General features: G+C 41.9%; 1 protein-coding gene across 2 annotated transcripts in view; it reads left to right on the forward strand.

The window, feature by feature from the left end:
• Nipped-B (Nipped-B cohesin loading factor) overlaps positions 1 to 15269 on the forward strand; it is a 224105-nt gene that overhangs the window by 143070 nt on the left and 65766 nt on the right. For both annotated transcript variants that reach the window (XM_080266118.1, XM_080266119.1), the window contains exons 22-25: positions 3384 to 3610; positions 6307 to 6469; positions 10107 to 10371; positions 12149 to 12240. In XM_080266118.1, coding sequence (XP_080122244.1) covers positions 3384 to 3610; positions 6307 to 6469; positions 10107 to 10371; positions 12149 to 12240 — 747 coding nt within the window. The remainder of the gene's footprint in view (positions 1 to 3383; positions 3611 to 6306; positions 6470 to 10106; positions 10372 to 12148; positions 12241 to 15269) is intronic.

Consider the following 15269-nt stretch of genomic DNA (forward strand, 5'->3'; position numbering starts at 1 on the left):
TCTTTATATACTGATACATATTATTGTACTGTAATAGAGATGAACATCACGTCTCAAGTTATTGTATGAAAGGAATCGGACACTTCGGACTTCATATTTCATAAACAAACCAGTAGTGTTAGGATGGCATCATGGTGTGGAGTAATATTTAAAAGGAAGGGGTTGTTTGTTTGTTTTCTTGTCTTGTACCCTTCTTTTACATAAAAATAGACACCACACATATATATACACTACTGAAGAGAGACTCTAATGTGTTAAGATAGTGTCATGGAATGCAGTAACATTATGTAAGGAAGAGGTTGTTTGTTTTCATGTCTTTGTACCTTTCTTTCTCATAAAAATAAAGAAACCAAAGACAGATATACAGTACTGAATAGAGATTCTGAAAGGTGAGCGTGTATTTTAGTGAAAAATACTCATATCAAGCAACCTTTCTGTAGTCTTGGTCAAGACATGCTTTTTTTCTCTCAGAACTTCCCTTCGAGAATTAGGGTGCGTCTTTCACACTGCAGCGTCTAACATGCCACGAAATATGGTATATTAATTGTAAATTGTACAATTGGCTGTATGTGAACCTGGAGCAGCATTAGTGTATAAATGAGGCCTAGCATTTGGTGCACCTGACTTTGGTGTATTTACTTGTTTATTGTTGGTTGGATTAACATGAACGAACAAGGTTTTCAGATATCAGATGAGATGGTCAAGTAACTGTGAGCATGAATGTCAGAACCTGTAAATAGTCTTCTGCTTCGCAAGGCTACTGTCCCAGGTTCATATGTGGCCAGCTGTACCTCATATGAGGCTTGCAGCTTGGCCCGTGCAGACTTTCATTGTGCCTTATACGATGCCTGCAAACCAGCAAGGGTTGAAGAGTTGGTAGAATAAGTGTGTGTATATGGGTGTTTGGGGGGGGGGGAAGCAGTGAGAGTGAGTTGAGAGTGAAATATACTATAGTTGTGGTGCACGACTCTGAGGTTGTCATTATCGTATCCTGGCAACCTACCTTTCAACAGTGCATCTGATTTCGTATCATATTATAGACGAATATTATTATTATACACAAACATACACAAATCACATGCTTATCATAAGATGAAATTGGACGCACTGTTGACGGGTAGGTTGCCAGGGCAAGATAATGACAACCACAGAGCCGTGTGCCGTGACTATAGGTCTGTGGGTGGTGTGTAAATATGATGGCTGTGAGGGTTTATTTATCTGAATGGTATACACACACACACTCTTGACATAGTGCAAGCAACCCACAACCATTAATTCTTACATTCTTCAGTTAGTTGTAATATTTGTGATTGCTTCCCCACTATAATGTTAGTAATGAAGAGATTTAGTGCATATAATAAGAAAGAATGATGCAGGTTGGAGCAATGAGGAGACACTAACTTGAAGATGAAGAGATGAATGACATTTGGCAACTTCGTTTAAGCTCAACTTCAGTGGCAAAACAGTTCTTTAGTTCACAGAAAAATGTCACACGTAATTCTTGTCACTGCTTCTTTATTAATGCACTATGCAGGGTTTGCAACTTGATGGTCATCTAAAGGAAAGATGGTAAATCGAAGAGAGAGTGTGAACATATGTTGATAGTGTGAATGTATAGGCAATCATGTATGGGATACAAATGCTTGTGTTTGCAAGTGATGCCTGGCTTCATGTGCAACTAAATTCCTCAGACCCAAGAAATTTGTGTGTAATTTTTAAATGGAACACTGCGTGTGTGTTTGTGTCAGGTTGGTTAAGTGCTTGACTCACAGATTCACATCTGTCACAGCAGTTACATAGAAGACGACTGTTGAGGTGTTTGGTGTCGGAATACTTTGTAATATTCTCTTGCTTCCTGGAACCTACCTCACCTTGTCCGTAGGTGGGAAGAGAGGTATGGATGATTGATTTTTCCTTAGTATGCATAGTGTGCCGGTGAATGAAGAGACAATTAGATCAGTGGAAAAGTTCAAATATGTTGGTGTAGTAATAAAAGAGAGTGAGATATGTAAATGGTATGTGGTGCCAAGGTTTGTCTCTGGACCATTGTAGTCTAGCCTTGGTCCCTATATCTCAGAACTTGAAATATGTTTTATGTATTCTCACCATCCACCCACTCGATGTAATGCTGCTCTTGGGTGACTGTCCTTTCCTCTCTTCCTTCTTTCTCCTTCATTCTTTCCTTTTCCTTCTGCCTATGGGTGACAAGACTGAGTGACAAGCCAAATGGTTTCCTGTACACCAGGAAACCATTTAGTATGCTGGGTGGTAACCATATAACCAAATTATGATGCCAGGCACTCCAATTGGATTGAACCGGTGCAGGTTTATATCCAAGGGATGGTTGGGGTTTATTGCTCACATACTGTAATGCTGTTCAGGGATGAGTGAGGCTGGTCGCTCTCTTCTTAAATGTCTGGAACAACTTTCTTAGTCCTGGGCTTCTGTGCCTCACATGGTGCAACACAGGATTTCATGATGATGGTGATTGAAGTGTAGTGTAATTCAAATATAACATCCTCTTTTTAAAAAAATTCTTTAATATGTGAGGCTTCTCTTTGGCAGTAGTATGCAGTAGGCAGTAGGCAGTAGTTAGGGGAACTCAGTATCCACTCAGTATTCAGCACAGTAGACTCTCCATGTAACAGACTTATTGGGGGGAAGCCTGATTCCATACAGCTGAAAATCTTATTCATTTGACCCCCCTACCCCTCCCAAGGTGGGATTTAGAGCACAAGTTTGAATATAAATTAGTACATTAGCATAGTTTAGTACTATAAATGAAAATTTTACCCATTGTTCATCAACTTTGGCCCATGAGTTTGTCTTTTTGTAGTTTAATTTACAGCATTGTCATTGCACGTCATGAAACTCGTGTATTGCGCCCCATTAAATAGACATTGTTCATTATAGGCGATATAAGTCTGGAGGCATCGTTGCATCTGTTAAATAAGATATCCAGTCTATTGAGGCCCGTTAAATTGAAGGTCTACTGTATAGTGTTATCCTTGAGTGACTGCTTTGAGAGGCAAACAAAATGGTTTCCTGTAATGCAGAAAAACAGTTTACTCTAATTCACTGGGTGGTAACAATTTTACCAACAAATGGACTGTTGGTGATATTAAAGGATTATGGCATTCCAAGTGGATTCATCCCAAAAAGGTTTAAATCCAAAGAGTGCTAGGGGTACAGTATATTGTTCTCATAATGCATCTTTGGGCAGATGTTCGATCACTCACCTGAAAGGTCTTGGCCAAATAGACTGTTCCCCAACCCCAGTGCTCCTTCTGCAGCAGCAAAGAAGTAGATTAATTTTTATATTGGTATATTGATACTAGTATTTGACTTGGATAATTCTCTAAGAGTCTACATGCTTTTCTCAGACACAAGTTGACTTCACCATGATTGGGACGGTGGCACGGACACTGGAACTGGTTGTACCACTGATGGAACACCCCAGTGAGACCTTCTTGTCCCAGTTAGAGGAAGATGCAGTCAAACTGATCCTTCAGCATGACCGCACTGTCATCACATCCTGCCTAGCACTTCTCGGCTCCATTGTTAACACTGTCACCAAGAATTACAGGCTAATAAAGGATTGCTTTAACAGGTTTGGCTTGTATACATTAGATAGTGTCCAGTTTTCCTGTGAAGTCTTTTTTTTATTATATTTTATGCTTCTTTACACAACAGATGATTTTATTTATTTTAGATCTTTCATAGTGAATGGATAAGAATCTCTAGTCATTTACTTCTTCTGTATGATGTTTTATTTTTTGCTTGCAACAGCCAGGTGAATACTTTCGCCTTTGGAGATATCCCTCATTGTAAATAGGCTAAGTTTTGTCACCTTACCAATATATGGAAGTGACAGTGGAAAGAAATGTGAAAGTTTGAAGGATATAAATGATAGATTATTAACCCATGGGGATGAAGTAAGGACCAGATGGAAAGATTATTTTTAAAGTTTGATGAATGGGAATGAAGAGAGCAAAGTGACTGTTAAAATTATTGGTTGGGGGGTGCACAGAATCTAGGAAGAAAAATGAATGCAAATTACTCTGAAAACAGGAAGTTATTCTGAAAAGAGTTGTGGAAATATAGAAGTGACAGTGGAAGGAGATGTGAAAGTATGAAGGATGTAAGTGGTAGATTATTAACCCATGGGCATGAAGTAAGGACCAGATGGAAAGAATATTTTGAAAGTCTGATAAATGGAAAAGATAGCAAAGCAACTGTTAACATGATTGGTTTTGTGGGTGTGCAGAGAAGGAATGCAGTGCCAGGAAATGTGACACTAGCATGGCTGAAAAATGGGAAAGCAGCTGGGGTTGGTGAGGTGTATGCAGCGATGATTAAATGTAGTGGAGAGAGAAAAGAATGAAGTGCTTGTTGGGAGATATGTAAGAAGCCATGAATGAGTGAAACTGCCAGTAGAGTAGAAAAAGACGGTGATTGTACCCCTGTACAATAATAAAGGTAACCATAGTGAGTCCAAGAATAATTGAGACATAAGCCTGTTGAGTGTTTTAGGGAAGGTATATGAAGAATTATTATAGAGAAAGTGAGAGAGATCAGAAGTCCTAGTGAGTGACGAACAGTAGGAGTGGTAGTGGATGTATGGATCAAATATTTGCAGTGAGACAGATAGTGAAGATGATTTATGAGAAGGACAATAAGGTATTTATGACATTTATGGATCTGGAAAAGGCATAAAACAAAGTAGACAGAGAAGGATTGTGGAAGGTTTTGTACACATACAGTGTAGGTGGTAAGCTGCTAGCTGCCGTCAAGAGTTTTTATGATGGTAGTGAGGCATGTCTAAGGGTAAATGTGCATCTAAGTCAGTGGTTCACGATCAGTGTGGGCATTTGACAAGGTTGTGTTATTTCCCCATGGTTGTTCAATATGTATATGGATGGGTTGATGAGAGAAGTAAAAACACGAGTAATGGAGAGAGTGATGGCCTTGGTAATGAATGGTGATGGATGGAATATCTCAAATTTCATGTTTGCTGATGATGCAGTGCGACTTGCAGATAATGGACAAGAGCTTGGGAGACTAGTGCAGAGTTTTGCTAATAGCTGTGAGCATCGTGCCTTGATAGTAAATGTAGAAAAAAGTAATGTTATGGTTATCAAAAGAGAAGGTGGCTGCCAGTGTGATCTTACAGTGAATGCAAAGAGACTGGAATTTGTGAGAGAGTTCAAATACCTGCGTGCAGTGATAGAAAAGAGGGGAAAATGTTCAAATACCTGGGTACAGTGATAGAAAAGAGGGGAAAGTGTGCCCAGTAAGTGGAAAGTAGAGTGACACAAGGAAGGAAAGTAGCTGGTGCTATGAAGACCTTGATAAACGTAGGCTTGAGTGTTGCAGCTGTGCGAGGCTTACATGAAGGAGTGTTAGTGCCAACTTTAACATATGGGTGTGAGACTATGGTATGACATGAAAATGAAAAATCAAGAGTAAGAGCGGTGGAGGGGACTGCTGAGGAGTGTATGTGGAGTACAGAGAGTGGATAGGATACGAAGTAATGTGATTCGTGACAGATGTGGAGTGAGGAAGTCGGTGGAGACCATAATCGAAGAGAGTGTACTGAGATGGTTTGGTCATGTGGAGGGAATGGATAACTACTGCGCGGTGATAAAGGTATACCTGAGCGACTTTGAAGGAGGGAAGAGGTGAGGCAGGCCAAGCAGAAGGTGGAGGGATTTGGTGGATAAGTGTGTGAGGAAGAGAGCTTTGGAAGTCGGTGAGGCTAGAGAACTGACGAGATAAAGGTGGCTGGATGAATGTTGTGAGAAGAAGTGCACGATAAGAGATTTGGTACCCCATTTTAATGTTACAGTGTCCGGATTTACTCTGTTCATATATGTTTATGTGAAGGTACAGAATGTGGTCAAAGTTTCTGTTATATCAGATAAAGCCAGGATTCTGGGGGCTTGAATGATGAGTGAATGGAAGCATGGCCTTGTTGATTGGGCATACTTGGGCAGTATGGATGTTGCTACTTCTCATCCTGCCCTAGGGTGGGAAAGGAGGTCTCTCTCTCTCTCTCTCTCTCTCTCTCTCTCTCCTCTCTCTCTCTCTCTCTCTCTCTCTCTCTCTCTCTCTCTCTTTTTTTTTTTTTTTTTTTTTTTTTTTTAAGAAGAAGAAGAAGAAGGAGCCAAAGGCCAGGAACCCATAAACTGTTCCTTTAAAAAAAAAAAAAAAAAAAAAAAAAAAAAAAAAAAGCATGAAGATGATCAGTGTTGTATATCATCATCATATACAAGCATAGTCATATTTTTATATCCCTTTCCTCAGGTATCACTGCTTCATTGTTGATTACAAGAAACTCAGTGAAGAGCACCCTGATAGCCCAAGACTAGAGACCTCTAAGCCACTCTTCCGCCGGGCACTGTACACCATTGGCCTCCTCCTTAAGCATTTTGACCTCAAGGATGAAACTGTGAGGTGTGGCCTTCAGGTGAGTTCATTTGAATCATTTGATAAATTTATATTATTATCTCTCTCCATTTCTTTCCTTCCTTCCTTCCCCTGTCCCCTTTCCCAGGTGATTCTACACTGATTGACAGGCTTAATTGTTTCTTGTAAACCAGGAATCCATTTACCACGGTGGGTGGTAACCATTTAACCAAATTATGGCGCCTGGAGGTTTATTGGGTAATTAAGGTACTCCAATCGGATTGAGCCTGTGTAATTTTACAGTGGGTCCTTGCATCTGGCGTTTTTTTATCTGGTGGTTTCACATCTGGCAACAGGTTAGAAACTTTCCAAAGCCTCACATGTGGTGACGTAGCCTCGTATCTGGCAGGTGCTTGCCATGCAAATTCCATGCGCATCCAGGTTGGCACTTGGCGGCCATCTTGTGATGGTGCCGTTGTTTATGCTACCACCACACAGACCACAGCTACCACCTTACCCGACTAGTTTTTGTGCCTGGTTCTTGTGTTTGGCGGTGTTCAGCTAGAGCTTGTTACATTAGTATGATGGCAACCTTGGAAGAGACGATGAGGCAGCGACCCAGGCTGCCACCCTGTGGTTATTCATGAACCAGTAACTCACACATTTGGCCCAATAAAACACTTCTGAACTTGATATTGGTGAGTTTTTATTTCCTTTACGTATTTATAGTGATGTTTAGCATAGTTATATTTAACTTCCTTGGGATAAAAGTACAAAAATGTGTAAGATAGGGTAACTTTTGGGTGACAAAAGACTCCTGTTTATTTTTCCCGATTTAAAGTTTGCCTCAGATCTGGCGGTTTCGCATCTGGCACAGTTTTTTTTATACCACTGTATTCGCCAGATATGAGGCCTCACTGTATATCCAAGGGGTGGTTGGGGTTTATTACTCTAGTAGTGCCACTCAGGGATGAGTGTGGCTGGTCAGGACCAACTTGCCTAGCCTTAGGCTACTACACTCCTTATGGGGTGGCATAGGATTGGATGATAGATAGATGGATGGATCGCGGAGTGCTTGTTTATTTTGGTTTTTGGAGCACCACCTCTCCTCCTCTAAACCTCACCTTCTTTTTCTAACAGAGACTCAGCTGTCTGAGGCAACTGACAGCAAACCCTTTTCTGTATCCTCCTACTCCAGTGGAGTAGACTGTAGCACCAGTCGAGCAGGGCAGTACTCCTGAGGTGGATGGAAAGCTGATGACAGGGAGTGCTGGAGCTCCCGTTTCATCAGCCCTCAGGACTAGTTCCTGACCATCCCCCTTTGCTGAACTTTTTCAGTGTCTCAGTTACACAGAGAGTAGGCCAGCATGCTCTCCAGTACAAATTTCTCTAACTATCTTCACCAAACTACATGCACAGTACACACTACACTTCCTATTCAAAATTTCTTCAGTTGATGTATTTTCTGCCATCACTGGCCTCAGTCCTAACAAGGCATATGGGCCTGATGGGGTCCCTCCTGTTGTTCTCAAGAACTGTGCTTCTGTGCTTACATCCTGCCTAGGCAAACTATTTCGCCTTTGTCTGTCAACTTGTACCTTTCCTTCTTGCTGGAAGTTTGCTCTCATTCAGCCAGTCCCAAAGAAGGGTGACCACTCCCAACCTTCTAACTATCGTCCAATTGCTTTAACGTCCTGTATTTCAAAAGTTTTCGAGTCAATTCTTAATAGAAAAATTTTAAGGCATCTTTCCTATCACAACCTTCTTTCCGATCGTCAGTATGGGTTCTGTCAGGGATGCTCCACTGGCGATCTTCTCACCTACCTTTCAGACTCCTGGTCATCCTCCTTTCGGGACTTTGGCGAAAGCTTTGCCATTGCACTTGACATCTCAAAGGCTTTCGATCGAGTCTGGCATAAATCTTTAATTTCCAAACTGCCCTCCTACGGTTTCTATCCTTCTATCTGTGCCTTCATCGCTAGGTTCCTTTCTGGTCGTTCTATAGCCGCTGTTGTAGACAGCCATCGTTCTTCTCCTAGATCTATCAACAGTGGTGTTCCTCAGGGCTCTGTCCTATCACCAACTCTCTTCCTTTTATTCATCAATGATCTTCTAAGCTGTACATCTAACCCTATCCACTCATACGCTGATGACTCCACCCTTCACCTTTCCATTCGGTTCCCGCAACGCCCATCTCAACAGTTACTTCAAGAAACAAGGGATGAGGCTATGGCACACCTAATGTCTGACTTGGCTCATATCTCTGACTGGGGTAAAAATAATATGGTTGTCTTTAATGCATCTTAGACTCAGTTCTTACACCTATCAACCCGACAAAATCTTCCACAGGTATACCCACTAATGTTTAATAATATTCACCTTAATCCTGCATCATCCTTGAACATGCTTGGGGTTTCATTTACTCGGGACTTATCTTGGAAAGATCATATTACATCTCTTGTAAAATCTGCTTCCAAGAGATTGGGTGTGCTAAGCCGACTCCGCTCTTTCTTTACCCCTGCACAATTGTTGACTCTATACAGGGGTTTTATCCGCCCCTGTGTGGAGTACAACTCTCATGTGTGGGGAGGCTCCCCACATACAGCTCTTCTCAATAGGGTGGAGTCAAAGGCTTTTCGTCTCATTAACTCTCCTCCTCTTACTGACTCCCTTCAACCTCTGTCTCTTCGCCGCACTGTTGCATCTTTATCTCTTTTCTATCGCTACTTTAATGGTCACTGCTCCTCTGAACTGTCTGCTTGCATTCCTCCACCTCTACGACGGGCGCGTAGCACCCGTCTGGCGGCAAACTGTCATCCCTTTTCTGTCCAACTCTCTAATGCAAGAGTTAACCGTTACTCCCAGTCTTTCATTTATGCAACAGGTCAGCTCTGGAACTGTCTCCCTCTGTCTGTATTTCCTGCTGCCTCTGATCTCCAGTCTTTCAAACGTAGTGTGTCCAGACATCTCAAAATGATCGGATCTTGAATTTGGCTCTTTATTGTATTTTGTTTTTCTCTTGGAGGGAGCTGTTACTGCGGGCTCATGGCCTTTGGTTCCTTCTTCCTCGCATAAAAAGAAAAAAAAAAAAGTTGTATTGAGACATATAAGGCTTGTATGGTGGTGATAATGTTTTAAAGGCAGTTTATTTCATTTTTTATTTGGTATAAGTATGGAGGCGTTTTGTCTGCGGCCACCCTTTGCGGGATTAGGGCATCGGGCTATAGATAGATAAGTATGAATGTGATAGCAAAATATATATATATATATATAATATACTAAACAAGGAATTTTTTTTTTTTAACAGAGAATTTGATACATCCAGTTCACAATTTTTTATAACCTATTTTGGCATAGTAGTGATGTAAGGTAATAACATACAATTATGGATTGAATGGCAAGTCATTAGATATAGCTTTTATAACTTAATGTGTTGTTGTAACCACTGTTGTCATTAGGCCGACGTGTTGTTGTCACTACTGTTGCCATTAGGCCAGTCATTGTGCTATGTGTTGTGATTATGCATTTCAGTGTTTACACCTCGCTCATGAAAGGTTTTTCTTTCATATTCAAGACCCATTTCTTGGAAGTGACTCAACACATATTTTCAGATGTTAATTCAGGTTCGTAGTAAACTGTTATTTTCCCGCTGATTGATGCATGTGAGTTTCTTTTAACGTTATCTTATTTTTCTCCAGGACAATATTACCGAGAAAGTGTTTGATACCCTGATGTACTTCATGGACCTGCCAGATATGAACCTCCGCTACTACGCCCTCCAGGCCTTAGGTTTTGTGTGCATCCGTCATTATGAATTAATGATGGGCTCACGGCTCAAGCATCTCTACCACAAACTACTTCTAGACCCCAGCACCAATACCCAGTTGCGCATCCAGACTCTTCAAAACATTGAGACTTACCTTCAAGAGGAGGAGGTTCGAATGATCAGGCAAGACCAAGAATGTAAGTCTTTGTGCTTGTAGCTCTCAGATTTTCCATTATTATAATGAATCTTACCATATGCCCTGGTTATATTCCAGAGAAATACTGATATAAAACCTTCTTGCAAAAAAATAGGGTTAGGTATCTGTAATTTGGTAATGTAAATTGGATTAGCATCTTGTTTGCCAAGAGCATACAGTAATCACTCATTTATCCGGACGTTCCATATCCGGTTGTGCTCCATATGTGGATATTAGGCCTTGGCTTTGTTAGATCCATATCCGAATTTATTTGTCCATACCCGGACATGAAAGCTCCAGCATCGGCAACTGGCCGGGCTCAAAGTAAGAAAAGTTGGTTGGGAGGCTCACCGGCCTCTCTGTCCACACATGGGTAATAGACCGTAACTCACAAGCAGAGCAGACAAGGCTGTCTGGCTCCCCACCGAATGGTGAAAGTTCCCCGGCCGGGTGGATTGATTGGAAGTTTCTGCCAGCACGCAAGTAATACAGACCCTAACCCACCAGCAGAGCAAAACCGTCCATCTGCCTCATCATGAAAAGGTCAAAGTCCACCCCTCACTAAATCACTCCACCCACCTGCCCCCACCCTGGCTTCCCATCCTTCCTTCATTGCCACAGGCGACTTCTTTTTTTAGTTTTTGGCAGTTTACTTGAAAAATGTTGGCCACATTGAAATTCTGAAAACACCCCAAGAAAACTGGTGAAATTCTGCATCTAGACATACACCTAGCTCTTGACAGTGCAGGCAGAATTTTGCACTAGAATGTGGAAAGTTATTTGAAGCTATTTTTGCTCTTGAACAAGTACTCATCTCACTTCATTTCTGTACTTTTACTCCTCATTTTCGTGTGTTTTTATTAGCTTATCTTACAGTATAAACACCAGCAAGGATGATGGTATACAATTTACACCAATGTAACCAATTTCCATGGGCAAATTTGGCCATGAAAATGTTTTTCTTTGTGCCCAAAAGGAAGCAGACAGGTCTAGCTGGGTAACTTTCTGCTCAGTGAGTCAGTTTGCTGTATGGCAGACTTACAGTGAGGACAACATGGGTTCCGAAATTCTTTATGTAACTGTTGTCTTCATTGATTTTTTTTTGTGAATTTTTGTTGTTTATGCATTGTTTTCTTAGTATCTACTGTTATAATGGATATTTCCATGTGTGTTTTGATGTCTACATAGCTGAAAGACCAGAGAACACTGCCACAGTTAGGAGGGGTGCTGTACATGGGTAAGGTATTTGTGGATATTAATTGTTTATGCACTGTTTTCCTAGTGTTTGGAAACATCATTCATCATCATCATCATCTAATCCTGTGTTTCCCCATGAGGGGCGTAGGAGCCCGGAGCTAGGCAAATTGGTCCTGACATTTAAGATGAGAGTGACCAGCCTCACTCATCCCTGAGTGGCATTACTTTAGCAATAAACCCCAACCACCCCTTGGATATAAACTTGCACAGTCTCAATCCAGTTGGAGCGCTATGATTACTCACAGAACCACCAGACACCATAATCTGGTTATATGGTTACCATCCAGTGTAGTAAATGGTTTCCTGGTGTACAGGAAAACATTTCACTTGTCACTCGGTGTAGAGTCACCCATTGGCATGAGGAAGAGGAAAGAATGAAGGAAAGAGAACAACAACAGCAACCTAATTTTTGCCATAACAATATCTCACACAGTGATTATGTGGGCACTAAGCCACTGATATACTTTGATACAGTTGTCTTGCTGCCTCTGTACTCGTGTGATGTGCTATTTATATTTCAGGGGCAAAGCAGAAAACACGAGAAAATCTGAAAGAAATGTGTGATGTGCAGTCTGGCATGGCTTCAGCCATCATCCAGATCTATCTGAAACAGGTAGGTTGCTCATCTTGTACCAGCAGCACACACAGTGCAGGAGCAAGAAATTTAACTCATCCAAAATCTATTTCTTACAAGTAAACGAGATTGGTAATAGTAGGAAAAAACAGCTATAAGTATTTCACCATGACGTTTGTTTGTTTTATGTATTATCCTCTCCCTGTAGTGTTTAGTCATTAGTATTTGTAAAAAAAAAAAAAAAAAAAAAAAGCAGCATTGCCATAACCTTCATCCAGATCTTTGCTTCTCCTACCTTTGAATAGGGGGAGGCAGGGTCTAGAAATAAGGAAAGAAAGAACGCAGTAGAATGAGAGCTAATCAATGACATACCAAGTAAATTAGGTCACAGATGTGTACTCATCCAAGCCCTAGGAATCATGGCTACCTCACAGTCCTAGCCCTCCCTCACCCATTTATTTTGTTTGTGTTGTTTATAAAGGCTCCAGCATGCTTGTGTGCATTGGCCTTGGTCATCTAATGATGGCTCACCATGCTGCTCAATCTCTGGCAGCCTCCCTGTTCAGTCCTATATCCTTGAGGTCACACTATGACCTCATCCTTGTCTGCCTCTCACAGCGTTACCCCCAACATTCACTCTAATCAATTTCCACACCCATTTGTCATCCTCCATCCTCTTCACATGCCCAAACCACCTAAATCTATCCCTCTGTATCAGAACACCAATACACTCCAGTCCCATCCTTCCTCCCTACTCTTCAAACATAAACTCATATCTGTACATTTGAGCCTATGAATATCCTCTTCCTTTACTGACCAGATCTTACTACCATACAGCCATACACTCCTAACACATGCTGCCTACAGAAATCCCTTAGCATGGAGGGAGAACCCTCAATGTCAGGATACACAACAGCTCCCTGAACTTCCTTCAACCACTCCTCACTCTAGCCACAGAGCTCCAGCACATACCTTAACATGTCTCCTAAGTAACAACTCATCTACACATCAGTTGTCCTTTCACATTGGACAGTCTCCACAGGCTCTCCCTGACACACTGCACACAAGAAATCTTGCAGTCCACTGCTAATACCACTACATTTTGTGAGCACCCACTTGCCACAAATACTGCGCAAGATGGAATTACTCTCCATGCTCTTGTGGCAAACCACACGTGGCCACACTCCGTTTGCATTGACAGTACTGCTACCAGTCCTAGATATCATCACTTTGTTTTATCTGCAATTACTGCCAAGCCTTTGTGCACCATACCTTCTCTCCACTTCCTGAATGTTTCCTCTGGCTCCCTTTTATCCCCTGTCGGTCAATCTGTCAGCAGTCAATTAAAAGGGATACCAAGCTCTTGTCAGGTGTGTTGAAATTAAACTGGGATGGCTTGCATGAATGTTTTTAGAAACAGCATGAAGGTGTAGACAGACTTCCTTACTAGGTGTTACCCATTTGCACACCACAGTTGCTTTATGTATCTTGTTCTCAGAACAGGTATACGAGGTCTGTTCAGAAAATATTCAGCCTCAGGCCCAAAATAGTTAAATAGGTAATCTGTTGAGCAAGGGCACTAATCCTCCTCAAAGTAGGCCCCTTCTGACTTGGCACATGTAACCCAGCATTCTTTCCACTGCCTGAAACATTTATCCAAGTCAGTTTTCGGTATCCCCTGCAGGTACGTCGCATTCGTCGTGATCTCTTCTCTCAGATGACTGTTCCTCAAGACGTGTTGGAGTGTGCGAATCGCGGTCCAGACTTTTTGAAGACTGTTATCACTGGAGATGAGACTTGGGTGTATGGGTACAACCCAAAAACCAAAGCACAGTCATCCCAGTGGAAGCATGCAGGGTTGCCTTGGCCAAAAAAAGCACGACAGGTCACCTGTAAGGTGAAGTGCACTTGCGTGTTGACAATTTTTTTTTACTGCTGTGGTGTTGTGCATCACGAATATGCACCAGAAGGTCAGACTGTCAACAAACATTTCTGCCTTGATGTTATCCACCGTCTTCGTGAGTCAGTTCGGCGGTAGAGACCAGAAAGCAACAAGTTGGAAGCTGCACCATAACAATGCCCCCTGCCCATTCTTCTCAATTGCTTCAGGATTTTTTGGCCAAGCACAACATCCTGCAGGTCCGTCAGGCTCCCTACTCCCCTGACATGGCTCTGTGCAACTTTTGGTTATTCTTCAAGCTCAAAATTCAGCTGAAGGGTTTGCGATTTGAGACGAGAAGAAATTGTGATGAATGCAATGAAGCACCTGCAGGAGATTACAAAAACTGATTGAGAAATGTTTCAGGCAGTGTAAAGAATGCTGGGCTATGTGTGTCAAGTCAGAAGGGGTCTACTTTGAGGGGTAGTAGTGTCCTAGATCAGCAGGTTATCTGTTTATATTTTTTAGAGCCTTAGGTCGGATACTTTCCAAACAGACCTCATATTGGGTAGACTCTTGCAGTTCATGAGGCGTTCTATGCCACAGGCCAGTGCAACAACAGATACATGTAAGAAATTGCTTAAGCCATTAGCTTTAATTTTGTACCATCATTATGTGTTAGAAGTGTAATGCTCCATGGTAGTGAGACCTAGGTGGTAAATGAAGAGGACATTCGTAGGCTCTGATGTACAGAAATGATGGTTACTAGATGGATGTGTAGTGCATTCTTGAATGTGAGGTCTGGGGGTACAAGGATCGTGATTGAAGAATTGAGAGGATAGATGGGACTTAAATATATTGGTGTGATGAGGAGGGGTAGATTGAGATGGTTTGGGGCATGTTGAGAGGATGGAGTATGACAGTTGGGTGCTGAAGGTGAGAAGTGTGAACGTCGGTGATAGGATTGCGAGAGGCAGGCTGAAAAGACCTTACTGAGTGTGACTTCAGGGATAAGGGACTGAATAGGGAGGCTGCCAGTGATTGTGACCTCAGGGATAAGGAACTAAATAGGGAGGTTGCCAAAGATTGAGCAGTATGGAGAGTCACCATAAGGTGACCAAGGCTGGCATGTGTAAGCATGTTGGAGCCTTTATAAATAATATGATATAATAAGCTCCTTCTCCTCCTC

This window comes from Coenobita brevimanus, chromosome 18 (assembly GCF_032717465.1).
Source record: "Coenobita brevimanus isolate Jiangsu-jjx chromosome 18, ASM3271746v2, whole genome shotgun sequence".
Taxonomy (NCBI): Eukaryota; Metazoa; Arthropoda; class Malacostraca; order Decapoda; family Coenobitidae; genus Coenobita; species Coenobita brevimanus.